This window comes from Oryzias melastigma, linkage group LG3 (assembly GCF_002922805.2).
Source record: "Oryzias melastigma strain HK-1 linkage group LG3, ASM292280v2, whole genome shotgun sequence".
NCBI lineage: Eukaryota > Metazoa > Chordata > Actinopteri > Beloniformes > Adrianichthyidae > Oryzias > Oryzias melastigma.
Window position 1 is genome coordinate 21,894,203 of NC_050514.1, and position 18,952 is coordinate 21,913,154.

The 18,952-nt window shown below is 36.9% G+C and overlaps 2 protein-coding genes across 3 annotated transcripts in view; both read left to right on the plus strand.

The window, feature by feature from the left end:
- Window positions 1-183: 183 nt before the first annotated feature.
- On the plus strand, window positions 184-15,269 carry cnsta (consortin, connexin sorting protein a). 2 transcript variants are annotated; one of them, XM_024295766.2, is made up of 13 exons: window positions 184-319; window positions 2,901-2,967; window positions 3,162-3,527; window positions 4,432-5,081; window positions 6,745-6,775; window positions 7,313-7,399; window positions 7,966-8,047; window positions 8,972-8,993; window positions 9,187-9,253; window positions 10,209-10,501; window positions 10,626-10,796; window positions 12,152-12,302; window positions 12,913-15,269. In XM_024295766.2, exons 3-13 carry the CDS (start codon window positions 3,188-3,190, stop codon window positions 13,119-13,121), a joined length of 2,103 nt encoding a protein of 700 aa, XP_024151534.1. In that variant the 5' UTR covers window positions 184-319; window positions 2,901-2,967; window positions 3,162-3,187; the 3' UTR covers window positions 13,122-15,269. The 2 variants fall into 2 exon arrangements, with proteins under 2 accessions (XP_024151534.1, XP_024151535.1); XM_024295767.2 differs by having other exon boundaries at window positions 206-319; window positions 2,912-2,967.
- A 660-nt stretch (window positions 15,270-15,929) lies between these two features.
- Window positions 15,930-18,952, plus strand: part of smyd3 (SET and MYND domain containing 3) — a 59,737-nt gene continuing 56,714 nt past the window's right edge. Inside the window, exon 1 of the mRNA XM_024296405.2 lies at window positions 15,930-16,163. Within this exon, the coding sequence (XP_024152173.1) occupies window positions 16,003-16,163 (161 nt within the window). The 5' untranslated portion in view covers window positions 15,930-16,002. The remainder of the gene's footprint in view (window positions 16,164-18,952) is intronic.

Genomic DNA, 18,952 nt, shown 5'->3' on the forward strand with positions numbered 1-18,952 from the left:
AATCAAATGTGGGTTAGGAATTAATTTCAATGGAACTTTTCTTGAATAGTTCCAGAAATAACTCAAACACTCAGATTAAAATATATTTTTTCTTAAATCTCCGGATTATCAATGTCAGCTTTAATAAAACAGATATAACACATGTAGTATGACTGACTGAACGCTAGAGGGCGACAAAGCGCCACATTGGGGGCGCATATGCTCTGTTGAGGCCCAATGATAGACAGCAGGAGAAGGAAAAAAAAAACCTTCACATTTACTGTAGACCTCAACATCTTCGGTAAGGTGACTGATGCTCCGATCTTTGGCCTTTTTATTTGTAAGTATAATTTTTAAAACCTTTCCGTGACATTCTCAAAGAAACCCGAAATGTTTTTTGTGTGTTGGAAGAAATATACTTGTGAGGGTTACCTTCGGTTTTCAGATGAGTCTACTGTTGTACCAATTACGCTAGCGTATGCTAGCCTGTTAGCATCTCGCAGCCTCAAGCTTTCGCCGTATTGTTTGCGTGTGTTTGTCCACTGAAAGTGAGTCAGTCATTAACTCCCCTTTGGTGAGAATCTTGAGCTATTTGTTCAAACCCAGGAAGACGCAGAAAATGGGACTCTTAAATGACGTCCGGCGTAGAATCGATTAGTAACTGAGATACGGCTAACGTCAGGTGAGATTGACAGCTCACAGCAGGGAACTTTTTTTCCTTTTTTTGTTTGTTGACAGTTTGTTATCTACATATTTTTGCTGCCAGTGTCAAATGATCGTTGGGGTGTTTTAGACCAAACAAAAACCCAACGTAAACATGTTGTTTTCGGCTTTGTTTAGGTCATTGGGGGGTCATTAATCACCAACAGTGTGTTGCTGAGTCTTGCTATTTTGAAATGGAGCCAACAGCAGGGCCCCACCTCTCTGGGTGATCGGGGTGTGTTTACTGGACTTAAAACAATCTTATATAAAACATTATGTGTGTGTGTCAGACTCTTTTATCCGTCCGTGTATATATATTTTTTGGCTTTTGTGCTCAAGCCTGTGGCATTCCCCTATACAGCCCCACATACAGCAGGCTTTGCTTCTCTGTCCACTTTTTAATTGACTTGTCAGAATTAGTTTTTCTGTTTGGACCTTCTTTTTTTTCTATTATTCATGGTCCCTGTGAAGCAGGCTTTACACACGAAGAGGAGAGGATGGATGGATGGCTCTGTGGGAGAGAAACTGTCAGGGAAACTAAATGTAGAACAAGAAAAGACAACTAGTCAACAAAGTGTTTAATTTTTCTGCTTAAAATCCACAAATCATAATTATAAAAACAGAGAAATCTGTGTTTTTTGTTTCTATTTTTCTCCACAAGTGTAAATGTGTGTCAAAGAGTGTCAAAGTATCAAAAAATGAAGATATATCTGCAGAAAACCCAGACATTTTTGACTCTATGCTTATATAACTTCATGTTTGCAGTCTCTTTTTATTGATTTCCTCATTGTTTTTTTAGGGGAGTCAAATTACTTGTAGGAGAGGAGCTAGAGCGCCTCTGCTTTTATCTTCCTTTTTCATTTCCTGTCTGCTCTGTGCTTAGCCAATTAAGGATATAAATGCCAGGATTATTGGTTTAAGTCATGTTCTACTTTTATAGTCAAATTTAGGCTGTTTTTAAAACAAGTCTATTTTCCTTTATTATCAGTTTATCAAGTCGCTGAATAATTTTTTTAAGGTAATTTATTTGCATAAAACAATCTTTTAGTTTTATGTAAAAATCAGCATGACTTAATGAAAGTTTCACTACTTTTGGCTTTAAATCAATTAGTATGAAAATACATTTTCAAAACCAAACATTGTTTTAAATTGGACATTTTTATCACAATCTACATATATTAAATGTAATAATGTTGAATTAAGTATTCACGATCAAATGCATTCAGTAAACAGAGTGTTCCAAACTCAGCTCTAAGTTTAAATAACATTACCAAACACATGTTGGATTTTCAGCATCATTTCTTTAATTTTCAAACTACAAGCCCCTTAAATCCTCAGACGACTCTGCGACCTACTATCACACCAGTTTATAGTTTCTTTAAAGTCAGCCGCAGCTCTTACTGGGTTAATAACTTGACCACAAACATTGTGTTTAGACAAAAACACTCGGCTGTATTGTCACCTGTGGGTTAAGACATTCAAACACAAAGTGGTTCTTCTGGTTGAGTTACCTTAGAACACAAATGCAGCAGTAAACACGTCTGATGTCATATTTAGTTTGCAAGCAAGAGTGCAAACCTGAACTTGGTTTTGGTTGCTCTCTGGTTATGGTTTAGAACTATTTTTTTGTGGCTTTTTTTTGCACCTTATGTAAAATGATCGTAATATATAAATAATATAACGTTTACAAAGTAAAGCATTCCTAGCTTTGTTTGTGTCAAATTGTTTTCACTCGATTTTTAGCCCTAAATGACTGATTAAAAATAAAAAACATTAAAGCTTTAACACCATTTTCTATAATTTTACAAAACTCACCCATTACAAAAAAAAACTATTAAATTGAAATCTTTAATTCAAAATCTTGTTTAATAAAAAGTCATTTAACTATGAATAATAATAACGAATTAGTTTCATTGTTGTCATCATAGATGTAAAAGCATGACCTCCTTGGTGCTAGAAATTATTTCCAGCCATTAAAAAAAAAAATCATATAGATGATAAATTAAGGTCATTTTGGATCTGAAGTGGTTTGATGGATTTTTGCATCACCACATCAATGGGTTAAAAATAATCATTTGCAATACTGTAATAAGGGAAGCTGAAAAAAAAGTTTTTCTCTTGTTTTATTATTTGTAAGATCTTAAAATCCTCAATTTTGCTTCCACTCGCAGATTTTTTCATGTTTTTCATCTTGACCTTTATCTCCCACACTTCTGCAGGCTTGTCGAAGGGCTTCTTGACCGCCGGCATTGTCTCCCAGGTTGTTGGACCCCTTGGATAATGGTGGTAAGTACCTAATTATTTCAGTGGTGTTAAGTGTTTAAATGGCAATAACAGTGTACAGATTAATGTGGGTTTCTGTGAAAAAAAAAGTCATCTTAACTTGTAACTGGAAAGAAATTGATTTCTATTTTTTTTTTCTTTTCTTCTTGCAAAAGTTTTTATCTTGCTTGAGTTCATTTTTTTAATTTTATTTTCAGGTCAGTTTGAGAGGGTGAGCAGAATAATGTCCCAAACCCAAGTTGACGAAGTTGGCCTTTGTGACAATTCACCGCATTCCAACGAACGCAATGTCCAAACTCAAAATCTCAATGAAACAAGCACACTCGTGCAGAATCAAAGTCCCTCTGATTCACAAAACACGGAGGGAAGAACACGTGGCTTTATTCAGCAGACCTCTTTTAACAACAACGGGCTGGAGGAAAAGGAGGAACACCCAGGAAAGAAATACGATGAGGGAGAGGATATTGATGAAGTGATGGAGGAAGAATCTGAGGAATCAGCCTCTCTTATTCGCTGTCAGTCTCCCGACACTCCCATGACAGATTCTTCATTTTCAGAAACTGGTAAGGGCAACAAAAAAACTCATATTCAACTCAAATGTATTCAGCTCTATTAAATGTTCATCTAGCTTCATGTAGTACTCCGTTTGACCACAAGGGGGCAGCAAAACATCTTAAAGGATGTGTTGTAAAAGACCTAATACATCTCTATACAGCTTCCCTGCTATATTGTGGTTCATTATTGCTATTTTGAAGATTTTTTTTGTACAATTCTGCATGCTTTTTTATTGTGTATTATGTTGTGCATCCTAATTGACTGTAGACTTTGTCAATCATTCTCCTCTGTGCCATGTCTCCTGTACAGAATGCATTCAATTATAAATCTTTGATTGCAATAAGATGTTTATTTTCATTCTATAATCTTGGACTTTTTTTTCCTGCAAAGGTTTGAGCTTTGAGAGTTTTAAACAAGATAAAAAAGTGTGAAAAGGTTCATGTCTGTGTGTAATGAGGGGCTTTACACCCTTAAAACTTCCATATCCTACTTTGCAGATTTCACTTATTGCGGGTTAGTTACCACTGAGCTATTTTGTAATTTTATGTGCACTTGATGTTGCACATTAGTGTCTTGTCAACTTAAAAAAAAACATAGTTTTAGGTCAATGGAAGTCTAGAATTTGCATTTATAGTTTGATAGTTACAGAGTCTTGCTGTGTCTCAGGATAAAATCTGGGGTTTCCAGTTTCACCACATTTATCTGCTCACAGCCTCACATTCTGTTTGTTCCACTTTCCAATTATGTGTAGTACAGATACTTTTAAGTAGCACACACTGTGAATTGTCCTGTAAAAAATGCAGTGAACATGTTGTCTTTGGCTTCTCACAGTCATATTTACCTGTTTTCTTTTCCACATTTCTTCTACATCTGCTAAGTGTCCATTCTTATTTTTATTTTTTATTTTTATAGGCAGTCTACTGGATACTGTATATCCTTTTAGTCCCGGTACCAGTCCAGAACCCACCTCTCCTGTCACCACAGCCACTTCAGAAAACATGCTTTCCATCAGCACACTGGAAACAGGCCGGAGTGATGCGGAAGCAGATTCTTCTGTCTCCAGCGCTGGATCGGGAATTTCTTTAAGAGCCTCCCCTTATGACTCCACCACAGAGACTGCAGATTCAACCTCACCAAACCCCGCCCCGCACGCATGGTCGAGCAGCTCAGCTGGACATACAGAAGCCTCTGACAGGATAACAAAAACCGTACCCACACAACCAATTACCTCATCCACGGAGCCCATCTCCCGCTGTGAGCCTGCCGTTAGCAGAGGCTCCTCTGTTCCCCCTGCGCTCTCAGCTGCAGAGACTCTGGCCGCATTAACATCGCTCAACACTTCCACCCCCGGGAGTGCAACAGTAGAACCCCGTCTGTCCACCGCAAAGCCTAAATCAGCTGATCAAGATCTCACTTTCACCAACTCACCTGCATCACCAAACCAAGAACTGAGTGCTTTCACTCCAGCCCCCACCTGCACAGGTGAGCCGGCTCTTCTGGAGTCTCTGGAAGACCTGGTGCAAAGAGGTGATGACGCCCGCCTTCCACACTACCTTCATCAGGTATTTTATCAACATTCGCTTGTCCCCACAAATCTCTTTCAAGGTGTTTTCTCAGATTATACGCTATACTTTTTAATTTAATATTTTTCTGCATTACTTCTTATTTCTTCTAAATCAGAGTGGCAGCTAGTAACCTAAGGCATGGGTGCTTCCTGCATCTGCTTTACAAAAAAAGTGCAGACACTAAAGCTGGTCTGATTTAGCTTCTTCTGACGTGCATGCTTGAACTTGTGAAGTTTGAGGTGTGTGAAAGCTCATGTCACTTTGATTTTAATGATAAATCCCTTCACCTGGCACACCTGGCTGTGTTCACTTCCAGTTCAACAGGTGTGTATGTGACTAGAGACTGCTTTTAACAGCGTTTCCCACAATACTTACCTTCATTTATATTCATAGGTATGTTCCAGGTTAACATTTACTGTAATCTCAGTCCTTTTTACTTAATGGAGCGGTAAAAATATTTGCTTCTTCTGGCTTTTGTACATCTAAATTTTACATTTTTTCATTTCATAAAAGTAAACAAATGCATCAAATAAAGATTTTTATGTTTCACCAATTTGATTTTTTATGCGCATTACACTTTTGCATGTCGAGCTTTTATCATTTTGTAATCTTGTCGTTCCTTCACTAAATCATAAAGATGTTCTGATTGAGCAGGTGAAGAACTTTCGTCTTCAGTTATTATATTTTCTCTTTCTAAAGTGTGCCGCAGTAAGAGGTTTTCTGTTTATAGGATAAACAGTTTAGGGTTTAGCACTGCTACTGTCATTTTTTTGTGCCACGTTTAGAATATGATTCGACATGTGTATCACTGCAAGCCCTGAAATATTTTCATTTCTCTCTTTAGCATCACAGTTAAACGTACAAGGTTCATCTTTATCTACTTTACTGCAATAAGCTGCTGTAAAATGAAGAGATATTCAGTTTTCTGAGATGAGAAAGATACAGAATACCAGTTTGTCTGAACAAACTGGAAAAAGAACACAGGCTTACTTACAGGTCTGCATTCATAACACAAATTGTTTTGTCTAATATATGAAAGACCACAAAACTTCCACCGCGGTGGAAGTTTTGTGGTCTTTCATATATTAGACAAAACAATTTGACAAATTACTTATCTCAAATATTGAGTTTGAAATGGCTTTTAGTTTTGTAGCTCATTTATATTGCTCTTCTCATCCCTGCTTGTGACTGTAGCACTGTAGACTTACAAGTTTTACTCTGAGAAAAGCCTCTTTTCTTGTCCCGGCCCTCACTTCATTAGGCATGCAAAAGCTCTGTGTGTTCTCCTTTTCTCCTCCTCCTCCTCCTCCCTTTCCTGCTCTCTGTAACACACACACACTTGCCTTGTTCTTAGCTCTACACTTGCTGAAGACAGAGGTATAGTATCTCTGACTGTGTATTTCCACTTACTCTACACGTCTCTTCTTTCCCTTTTGTGGCTTACCTAACAGCTTACATGCTTCTTCAATGTCACTTTAGGTCTTCTGATTGTTGTTTAGATTACTTTTAATACTTCTTTGCATATATTATAGCAATACAGAAATAGATTTTGTTGTAAAGATTGTAGATAATAAAGTGTTTCAGTTTCACTCACACAGTTTGAACGGATTGCTTTTGTGATTTCTGATTAAAGGTTTTATTTTCTGTCTGTTTTCTGCAGATCGCAGAGGCCTTTGTTCTTCAGGAAGACTGTATCCTTGTCACTTGTGTGTGTCTCTAAGTGTTTGAACCCGTCTTGTTTTTTTCATTTGTCCTCAGAGTGTCAAACATTGTTTTTATATGCAAGGACAATGTGAGTCTGTCAGTGCCACAAGGATATGACAGACTTGCTATAAAAAAATACTATTTTAATTTGGTTTATATTCAACACAAAAACCCATTCCTAAGTATATAGAGAGAAGGATCGTAGCAGGGATGAACTGGAGGAAATGGAAAACTAGCTTAGCCGTACAGTAGGTCACGCATGTATAGAGGGATAGTTGGTGAGAGGAAGCTTTCAGCCTTGTCAAAGACGGATTGTATTTTGGTTGCACATATCCATAAACATGAGACTGCATTATCCCCCATTGTCTTTTGCCTTTTGTTCTGCTTCTTCTATCTGCCCCTCACCCTCTTCCTGCTTTTTTTTAATATACACTTTTAACCCATACGGCTGTAAAAGTGCAGAAGTTGAAAATGTGTGTGTGTTGTGTAAATACAGTATTTATTTCTTGACTGTTTGCTCTCAGACCAGCGAGCGCTATGTTTCATCCAGCTAGAGAGACTGTATCACCAGCGGCTGTTGGACAACCTCAGTGCACTTCAGGAGCAGTGGGGTAACACACATCACACTTTCACACTCGGAGACGCACAAACAACATTTTTTTATTACTTTTTCTGTTTGTGGCTCATTCTCATTAGATTATAAAATGACTTTAACCCTTGAGCACTAACGGCAGGTGTTTTTACCCCAGCAAAAGTATTTACATGATTTTCAATATTGGTTCCTTGGGTAAAGTCTCACATGTACGTGGAATGGGTGGACTAAAGGCCATCATTGTGTTTTGTTTTTACGAATTCCTAATTTTTCAGTAATTTTCAAGGATGTTTTTAGGATCTTCCTTTGTTTTTATTTTCCATTTTGTTACATAAACCACAGTTGAAAATAATGTATCATGTGTTATTATATATATATATTTTGATCTATTTTTATGACAAATACGTTTTATTGGGTATATTATATCGGGTAAAAATTACGCAAGAAAAGTGATGGTGTAACTTTTTACAGCTTGAAAAAAATGAGCTGCATTTATATTATCCTCTGATCTTAGCTGCGATAAACATGATTTTTTTTCTTTCCTAATAATTTGTATTTAACTCTTTTTCTGTGTCTTTATCATAGAAAGTCGGTGTAGCAAGATGACCTCTCACCTCACCACCCATCATCTGGATTCTCTGAAAAGTATCTGCCAGACACACAATCGGTCAGTTTGTATGTGGATTCTTTTGTTGTTGTTGTTTTTATATATCCTTGATGTCTTCTGCAAAAAAAGGAAATCATTTTTTTTGTTTTATTTTATTCTGTCTTTTACATTTTAATACATTTATTTTTTATTTGTCCAAAATATGATTTCCATATTACCTGGAGCATTTCATGGTGTTGTAGCATCTATTCATATTCATCTTTAACCCCTTTATGCCAGAAAATATTTACAGCTATTTAAAAAATTTACATGTTTTTGCTTTAATTTAGAAATTAAGGTATATTTTTTTTTTAAGCCAAAGTGGTACGGAGCATTAATAGGCATCAACGGGTTAAACATCTGTCGTCCTGATATGTATTTTGTCTTTGCAGAGGAAAATGAAATAACAAATCCTTTCTCATGCTGCTGTATTTGCATAACACTCATTCATATTGAGACTATACTCTGCATGTTTTCTGTGTCAGCACTGTGAGTGTGTGATGATTTCCTTGGCTGAGTCTGTTTATGTCTCATTATGTGATGAGCACTGCACTGATGGATAAAACATATGCTCTTTGGGGACCGCTGCTCTTGCACATTTAGACACTTGAGCCACTACACTGCCTAAGGTTTCACTTGCCTGACACTCAAACACACACAAAACACGCCCAGAGAGTGTGTGACTTTAGGAAATGACATTCATTACGTTCAAGATTTCCTACTTTTGATTTTATAATTTATATAAAAAAGTATGTATGATTTGCACTTGTGGTAATGTTTGGATCCCTGTAAGTTGGGTTACACGTGGATACACACATCCAAGTGTGTTTGGGCTATTATTAGTTTGGAGAGCAGAGAAGGGTCACCCATCTTTTGCCTCTTCATTTACTAAAACTAAGAGGAGACATTCAGTTCTAACTCTCTCATATTCTCTTCTGTGCACAGGCCAAGGACAGGAGATGCTGAGGTAGGATATTTACTATTTCTCCATGTGCATAAAGCGATAAAAGTAGAGATTATTAATGCTACACGTGGATTCTTAAGTACTTTTATGCAGTTTCTATTGAAAGTGTTCATGTTACACTTTCCTTTTTCTGTCATTCAGAAATGCGATGCATGCAAACATGGTTTTATGACAGACGTTTCTTGTGTGTGTGTAGTGTGCATCTGTGGATTTTATGAAGCCTGAGATTGAAGGAGGTGGCACACAGCTGCCACTTACGTTCGGTGAGTGTGGATGAAAATTTAGATTTTATGATGTTGATGGATGTCAATGTAAAGAAAATCAGCTGGTATTTTGTTAAAACTTGTCACAATCTACTCCTACGTTTACTCTGGGAAATATTCAATTTTTTACAACAGTGCATGATAGACAATTTGGGTTACAAACTTGTGAGCCAAACAGATCTATTTACTGTCAACAGGGGTTTTGGACTAAACTGGTTGCCGTAGAAAGATTTGAAAAAAAATTAAAACATTTTAAATTGTTTAAATCTTCCAATTTGATTGTGTTGAAATTACATTTTTATAATATTTTTCTGTAAAGTTTTAGCTCACGTTTTCTGTCTTAAACGTTTTTTGCAAAAGAGACAATATATTTTTTAAACTTATTCTACATGTGTATAGATTTAGTAAGGAAACTAATTTTTTTTAGATTTTAAGCAATAAAATGTCACCATAAAGCATTCTTTTTGCTTTGTAAACCTTATTTAATAATGTCTATTCCTGATTGTAGAGAATTAACTGCATGTTAAACTGAAAGGGTATATGAGTGGACTGGTCAACTATGGCCTAAATGACTTTTTTTTTAATTGTTTTTTAGCTTTTTCAGAAAGTTGCATCAGTATTTAGTTCAATTTGGGTTAATAGTTGATATAATGCACAATCAGAGGCTTCCAGTCTTTTCTGCAGCCTATCATGTACCACATCAAGTAAAAAAAAAGGTCAATCTGAGGGTTAAAGTCTCCTTTTGTACTATTACACTTTTATACATCAGCTGACTCTTTCAATTCTCCTATAATGTCAGAGAAGAGCAAGACCCCACTAAAGAATTATAGTACAGAGGCATATTTCCATAAATCTCTGCTGGCTGACGAGTAAGACGACGGCAGAAGGAGAGGGGAGGCAGAGGGGGCAGAGTGCTCAGTTTCAGTGACGGAGAATGTGCTGCACCCCTCTACAGCTGGAGGGATGGATCAGTCCAAGCCTGCAGAGCAGCAGGGAGAGGATTTACATCCAGGACGGGAAAAAGAGGAAACGGGGGGAGAAGAAGAGGAGGACGACTGCGACGTGGAGGAGGCAGCAGAGGCTCTGGAGCTAGAAGATGAGGGGGCAGAAGATGAATGGGCGGAGAAGCAGGAGGAGGCCGGCTTTTGTCTGACAGCTCTACCAGTGGAGACTCTGGCCAGTGGGGCTGAGGTGGAGCAGCTACGCCAGGTTGCTTTAGCTCAGGAGAAGCAACATGATGACTCCCAGGTAGAAGTGTGCTTAAAATCAGTTTATTTTAATCAAACTGAATGAGAAAATCATTTAAGTCAAAGCACAGTTACTGTTGTAATGAAGAAAGCAGACCTTAAACTCTTGTCCAATTTTGCTGCAGGAAAGTGCTGCAACCACTCTGCACAAGGAAGCACAATCCCCTGAAGAGACCCTGATGAAGATGCAGGAGCAGCTTGAAGAAGACGAAGAGGAATACGAGTTAGATCAAGCTGACCTTTTCAGAGAAGCACCCTCACTGGATTACATGGCAAAACTAATCACTGTAGAAGAGGTATGAATAAACATTATGCAAAAAAAAAACACATTTTATCAGAAATCTTGAAAAATCTATTTGCATCTGCTCTCACCACAGGAGGTTCTTAGCCAAAGTCTAACCAAACTTCATCAAAGCAGAAGATAAAGCATATTGTTGAATTTATCTTAACAATTTAACCAATTTAAGTGGCTCAAGTCACTATAATCTATCAGATAAAATTTTTAAATGTACATCAATAGAGTAAATGTGATGTTTCACCATGACTTGGTCAGAGTTTATCTGCTATTAAAGTGTAGTTGAAGTCCAGTTTCCAAACATTTTTGTCAACAGGGAAGAATTTTACCACCTGTCTTCCAGTAAACAGATTGTAGTTCTGATTAGTAGCATTTTATCTTTTAACAGTTCCCACTGTAGTGACAGGTGTGATGTGGCCTGCTGCTTTTGAGCAGTAATGACTGTTGAACTGTAGCTTTCCATGTTGAGCTCATTGTTTACTGTCAATTTGAATTCCAAGCCAAACACTCCTTGTGGTCCTAATCCAGGGGTCTGCAACTCTTAAAGGCTCTGGAGCCTCATGCGGCTCTTTTATCCTTTACACATCAGATAACTGAGCAAAAATTATGATAAAGGCTTTAATCTGCTGTTGCCAGAGTAATAATTATTAAAATAAGCTTAAAGCTCATGTTTACATGTATAGATTTAAAAAAAATGTATTCTACACCAATGCTGTCCTGTTTATATTTGATATTAAAAGGGTAAAAAAGGAGGAAAAAATACAAAAGTCATAATGATACAAAATCTCATGTTTAAATTGGCTTTATTACACTTTTAATTCAAGAAAATCTTCTGCTGCGGCATAATCTTATGTGACACAGGCTGGATTTTATTTTGAAAGTAACTTGTTTTGGGCTACTGTTAAAAGTTAAAGAAGTTGATATAATATAATTGTTATATAGAAAAAAAATAACACTAATATAATTGGTTTATTGTTAATATTTTAAAGCTATATTTTATAAATCAATGGTTTAATAGGCACAGAAACATAAATTACATTTATTTTTCTTAACAATGAAATGGAAGTTTGCAGCTCTTGCTGGGTTTTTGTTTTTGACCAAATGGCCAAGCAGGAAAGACTGCAGACACCTACCCTAACCCAACGCTGGAACCAAGAGCTAAAGTAACTTATAGTTGGCTTTGTTAAATTTAATGTAAGATAGTGAAGAAGAAACATAACAGAGGGGGTTCTATAAATATTCTTGTCAGTGTGTGAAGGCTGGGACTAAATTGGTTTTGATGGTGTAAACAGGATTTGTGTTCCTGTTTGTATGTGTATGTAATATGTGACCCCCTGTCTTCTTTCCGATGAACAGATTACTCCTGCTTCTGGTCTGGTTTCTATATTGAAGAAAAGAGTCAACACGGATACCGTCGACACGCCTAACCGCTCGGAACCAGAACCCAAGAAAGGCTTTGCTCAAAGACGCGTGCGCTTCAAAGTTCCTGATGACAGCTATGATAGTGGTATGTGTCTTTGCCTTATGAGCTCAAACCTAAGAAAAGTGCCTCATTATGCTGCAGATGTCCACATGTATTTTTTTTTTTTTAGCAGTTTATCTTGAAATAGTGAAAATAAGCAAGACCAAGACCTCCAAGTATAACACCATGGTTCTCAGATAGGAAGGCTATGAATCAATTAGAAAGATGAAAAAAAAAAGACTGATCAGTTTGCTGTTTGCGGTGGTGTGGGCTCAGCATCGGGATCTTATTATCTTAAAACAGTTGATTCAAATGTCAAGACACTCAATCTTCTGGTTGTTCGACATTCTTGCTGTCGCCTGGTGTCATGGTCTGTGGACAGAGAAGAACAGAAGAGAATCGCACTTTCATGCAAAATACTTTTCTTCTTGAGCAGCTAAAATATTCTTAGTAGCACAATAAGGAGTTCATAATTATGACAGAAATGGAGCTGCTGCGTCTTTACATCAAGAGCAGGCGGCTGAAGTGATTTGGAACATTTGACTAAGATGTCGCCTTTCTTTGAGGTGTTGCATTCCAACCAGGAACAGACTGGATTGCATAGTCTAAAATTAATGGCTCATTTATTGTCTAATGGCTTGTATTCTCTTTGCAGAGCTCGGCGGTGGAGATTCCTGCCTGCTCCTCTTCCTTCTCTGTCTGGTCACTGTGGTGATCAGTGTGGGAGGCACTGCCCTGTACTGTGCTCTCGGTGATACCCACTCCTCAGTCTGCCAGGACTTCACCAGCAACGCAGACTTCTACATTCGCCAGATACACCGCGGTGTGAGTCAGCTCCAGCACTGGTTTGCCCCTGGATCCTAGCGAAGAAACAAAAACGGACTTTTGGAGTTTCCCTTTCCAAACGTCCCACTTTTATCTGAGATCGTAAGTTTTTGAGGTGACTGTAGCCGCTGCAATTCCTTCTGCCATTTTTTAGTAAGAATAAGTTCAGGTGCAGTTGGAGCTTCTCGAGCCCTCTTGGAGTAAATATTCAGTTTGGAAGGCAGCGATAAAATGACTCCACTCTGACTTAGCCTAAATGTCAAAGTTCTGTACAGATTGATGTGGTCAAAACTCTTCAGTCGTGGCTTAGAAACGACTTTAAGAGACGAATCGGTCTGGATTGCACACAAAACACCGACTGGACTGGAAGGAAAACAGCAACAAAGAAATGGAAATGTGGGAAAAAAATATATTCTGGAAAGTATTTACTTTTTAAAAAAATACTTGTGCAGCAAATTTAAGTGTACAAAAAATAATGAATTTTATCTTTACAACAATATGTCTTAATGTCCTAAATATGTCTTAAAGTTTGAATGAGTGTCGTTGTCAGAAAACACAGAGGTTTTCATTTACCCAAACCAACCTGCTAATGCAATACAATCATGTCAAATGTCTTGTATGAAAAATAGATGGTTACAAGAGTTATTTCCTAATCGTTGTCACAGTTTGCATTGCAGTGCGGGGTTGCTGAAGAGCTCCTAAAGCCGTTTTGCTGTTGGCTGCCAGAGCAGGTTTACTGTAAGCTGACACTCCTGGAAAGTCCTCCTGACCTTTTATTGGTTTCAATGAGGTGGCCTCACTGTGTAGCATAGCAACATGTAGTAAAACAAATCCACCTCTATGTTGTCGGAGGATGTTTAAACATGTTGTACATAAGGACGGTACAGATTCCTTTATGTTTTTTTCAGGATTTTGCAATATTTCTACCGGTGTTGTTCTGTTAGGCCTCAGGATGACCTGACATACATGAAACACATCCATATGCACTAACTGTTTGCACAGACAATTTTTGAAGAGATGAAATGTTTTATTAATTAGGTTTTTTTTTTAGTTAATGCAGAGGGTAATGATATTAATAGAGGCTTGGTGCAGGTGTAGGACCATACAAAAGCTGTATTTAACAGTGTTTTCTTTCTCTCTCTCTCTTTTTTTAAAGAATCATGGCATCGTTCATTATCATTCAGTAAGATAGCCAGTATGAAATATTTTTGTCCTATTTTCCCACCACTTTAGTCTTCCCAGTTAATCAATAATAGTATTTGCCATTTTTTAATCAAATATTTTGTCTCCATTTGTTGTCTTCTTAGAGCAAGACTGTAATTAAAATGAGGTTCCATCACTTATAATTAATTAAGCCTTCATTTGTAGGGCTTCATGTTATATTTTTATCTTCGCTTTAAGAAAGTGATTGTTTTTCTAAGGTAATTTTAAAACTAAATCCTTCTTTTCTTCAGAGCTAATGACATGTATGTAAAATAGCACCATGTTGCAATAATTTGTGTACTTTATTGAGTTTATTCATAAAATAGTTGTGGTGGATAAATAAGAAATGTCCTTGGAAATCCTCATAACTGCAGAGCGATTTTTATCATTAGAGATCTTGAAGTACCTTATTTGACATTAGTTCTAAAAGTTTGTGATATCGCTTGGTCTTATTGTATTTATTAATACCAAAAAAAAAAATCTGATTAAAAGCTTAAGGATTTTCCAGGACATTTAAAATAGTTGATTTATGTTTGTTATAATTTGCACATGCCATCTGGCTGGTTCAGATGAAAATACTCAGCTTCTTATTTTACCGTGAAGGTGATTCAAATTATTTATAATTCTAAAAAAAAAAGTTTTAAGTGGTTACTGTTCATGAATATGACCTTTTTCATTTTTTTCTTAAGAATCTTTTGACAGAGGCATGTTTAGCCTGATTCCCCTGTCACCGTGGCATCATTCTGTTGTTTTCTGCCTTCTTTCATTTTTCATTTGTTATTCCTAAAGATAAATAGAAACTGGTGAGTTTCTGCTCCTGCTGCCAGTGTAGACTTTTTCATTATGGTTGTGAAAATGTTTACTTGTCTTCATTTTTATTTCTTTTCATCAGAGCCTTATCAATTACACATTGTTTTGATTTATTTAATTTTTTAAAAACCTTTTTGTGAGTGTTCCACTTTTACTGCTTATGAAAGATTTTTATGCATCACTCGAACTTGCTGATTGTAACAAAAATATGAGGTTTTTAATTGTTATAAAAAAATTACCTCTTCGCTGTTATGTCTTGTATTAAAATATTTTTTGTTTATAAATATTTCTTCTTTCTTTTCAATTATAGGTACATAGTTTTTGGCCTATGTAGAAAAAAAGAACCAAAGTAATCTTTTTAGTCTTGTAATTGCTATTTTATGATGTTTAGAGTTTGCTCTTTTTTTCTTTTTCTCTCTTTTTTTCCCCCAAGTCGTTCCTCCCAAGAAAAATGATTCTAGTGTGCAATTCAATTTTGAAATGATCATCATTTAGTGAGTTTGGCTTTGAAACAAATAGTATTCATCACAACAGATTCATAGAAAACAAAGGTCCACTTAAGGCAAACATAAAACATTTTGAAAGTGTATAAAGTAGATTTAAATATCAGGTACAGAATGTTGATGTGAAAAAATAAATCGATAAAGTTTACCTGTTGTTACACCCTTTCGCCAAAAGGGGTGCTAAACACACATATTTCTAGAGCTCACAGTGTAAATATTTTTAAATTAAAGTTTTAGAAATTTGTATTTTACAATTATAGAATTTATAGACACCACGCAGTAATTATAAATGTATATATACATATACTTTAATTTGTACTATTTTAGCGCGAGTTGGTCCTGTGCCGTCATGACGTCACGCTCTTTGCGGAAGTAAACACTGCCCGCTTCACGTGGAGCGAAAAATGGCACCGATGCTGGAACGTTTTGTAAGCCCAGGAAAAGGTAACGGTTTACAGGCAAAAACAAAGATCAGGAGAGGGGTTCTGATTACCTCAACCGAGCCCCTGGCGTACTGTGTTTCTAACAAATGGGCCAGAGAGGTCTGCCATCACTGCTTTACCCGGTAAGACTGAGCTCCCTGCCGCAGTGTAGGCGTTTGCTTTATGCTCATGAGCTGTCTGTTTAATTTGTAGAGAGGTCTTGGAAATGCTGTTGACCACTAGATGGCAAAAGTGTTCTTTGAAATAAAGAAAGATTTGATGTTATGTCTAAACATTTTGCATTTAAAGGAGTGGTTGGTGGCGAAAACACAAGAATTACACTACAGATATTCTATCAGAAAGCAAACACCTTGACTTTAGTGGAAAATAATCCACTTTTACGCTAAAAGATATGTTTTTGGTAAAAACACGGTTATAAAAAAAATCTATTTTGTTGCAGGTTTCTGTCCTCATGGATGTTTAAGTGCAGACAAACCCACTCCATCCTGCTGAATGGATGCATGGGAGTCCAATCATTCTCTCTGAATTGCCTGATTAAGCTGACATCTTGAGATCACTTGCAGTAAAGTGATCTCTAGTTATGCGACTCAACTGTGAATGAGGAGGAAATTGGTGATACTTGTGTAAAGCACCTTGGCATCCCACTAAAGAAGCTTGTTTTCTCAATGAAACAATGACACAGAAAAGTTAATATCCTTGGAAGTTGTACACATGCCACTTTTTGTGCCAATGTTACTAAAAGTTGAGAATTTTTTCTGCGTTTTCATGAGGTCTCTTGTGTACATTGAATAAAGTAACAAGTTACTTCCATATAGTAATACATTACTAATTGCTTCTTAATGCAATGTAAAAAGTACTTCCTTACAATATTAGAATTGAAATTGTTGTCACATTAATTCTAAGCTACTTTAATGTTGCTTTCTTTCCCATATCTGCACAAGTTAAACCTAAAATCTGACTTTTCCATTTAGATGAAGGGATATAATTTAATATTAGTGACAAAAAATAAATTATTGTATTTATGTAAATAAGAGTACTGGGAGAATGACTTAAAGACCAATCCTCACCTTTTGGGGAGCTGCAGACACATTTTTAGAGTCGTCCGTGGGTTTGAACCCAGAACTTTTCAGTCTCAGAGCAAACGCTCATCCACAAGGGCGTTGGGAGTTGGTCTCCCTAAATGTTGTTTTGTCATATCTAGTCAGTATTTAGTCTGAGATGTCTAATCCGTTGGATTAGGACAGTGGTCTAAATTTTTTTTAGCATTGGTTAACCCATTTTATTGTATAGTGGGAGATATATTGACCTACATCAATGTTTTTGCATATTTTGGTCCGTATTTAAGCATTTGAGAGAGGAGTCTCATTAACATAGATATAATTAACATAGAGTTCTTTCTGGAGGGTTTAAACTTGATCAACACTGTGAAAAGTTTAAGGCAAAATCGAATTTTGAACATTTTTCATTAATGTAGAATTGATTATGTCGGATTATCTAAAAAGTGGGAATTTTTCCATTGAAAATTTAAATGAGGATGGCAAAATGACTTTGCTCAATTATCACAAAGCCTCAAACCCACAAAAGTTACTTTAATTTGAGTGCCAGAATCATTCAGTCACTGTGTAATTATAGGAGAACAAACATTTGTTGCAGTGATGTCACGGCGCCAAATCAAACTTTTTCACAAACTGCAGCACATGTGGGCTGATGCCTCAAATACAACAACAAAAAAAGTATTCTTCCTGTTTTCACGGAGGCATTCTGAGCTTCCTTTCATTACTGAGTGTTGAAGTGTGTGTGTGAGTGAGTGAACCTATAATTATTAGTATGGCTATCTCATTGTGAGCGAGATGTGTGTGTGTGTGTGCAGAAAATGAGCAGGTGGTGGGAGCATCAAAGCTGAAGTAAATACAGGCCTTGAAGGCTGTAAGTAATGAGTGATAAACGCTGCGGGAGCAAGCGCACGCACACACAAACACCTCTGCAGGATCAAATCGCCAAGGGTCAACAAACAAACAAGTCTGGGTTCTCAGACTCACAGTGGGCAGGATGGGATGAGGCGGGGGAGAGAACAGAGTAAAGCTGTTATGTTTGGTGACTAAAACAAAAGCAAAGGAAGCTGGATTCAGTCTGTGACTTGGTGTTTTTCCCTGAAAAACATCTCTTTTTTTACTTCAAGTACATTCTTTGAATAAGCTGATTGCATGAAATGGCATTGAAGATGTAACACTAAAACAAAATGTTTGTCGACTGAGAGAAAAACGTACATCTTAAATACTTGCTTCTGTTAAAATGGACAACTGGAATCAAAACGTAAATGCCATATTCATGCTTGAGTTTGATTTACAGATCAAATGCTGTGTTTGAAAAATCTTTTTAATGACAGATGGATCCAACGCATTCTCACTCCCAACTCGTCATATATGGACGTATGGTTCGGGCCCCTCTGCGCCACTTTTTGATGTTTTGGGTGTCCTCAATTTGGCGTTTTTGACATGCTGGCTGTTACCGGGCCACAGAGGCTAATCAGGGGTCCCCAACCCTGGGGATGTGGACTGGTACCGGACCGGCAGTGGTCCGGACCGGACTGGTCCTCTTCTGAATGGTTTAGAGTGGTCCGGGCAGTTGAAATGAGTGTTGGACCATCAAGGCGCATGCAGAGTCTAGACTGATGACGTAGCTGTGCATCATAAAGGTGTGACTTCGGCGTGTTTACGGTCCCTAACTGAATGCAAATAATTGAATATCGTATTAGACTGTTTAGACTTTTGGTGTTTTGTTCATGTTTTTTTTTAATTTTTTCTCACAATGGAGGACACACACACACATATATATATAAATATAAAGAAAATTACAATCAAAACTGCATTTTTGAGTGTTTGTTTAGTAGGGGTGTGCCAAAATATCGATA

Coding starts and splice junctions, on each gene's coding strand:
- cnsta (XM_024295766.2), top strand. CDS start 3,188: ATGTCCCAAACCCAAGTTGACGAAGTTGGCCTTTGTGACAATTCACCG. Junction 5,082..6,744: donor TTCCACACTACCTTCATCAG/GTATTTTATCAA, acceptor TGTTTTCTGCAG/ATCGCAGAGGCCTTTGTTCT. Junction 10,502..10,625: donor AGCAACATGATGACTCCCAG/GTAGAAGTGTGC, acceptor ATTTTGCTGCAG/GAAAGTGCTGCAACCACTCT.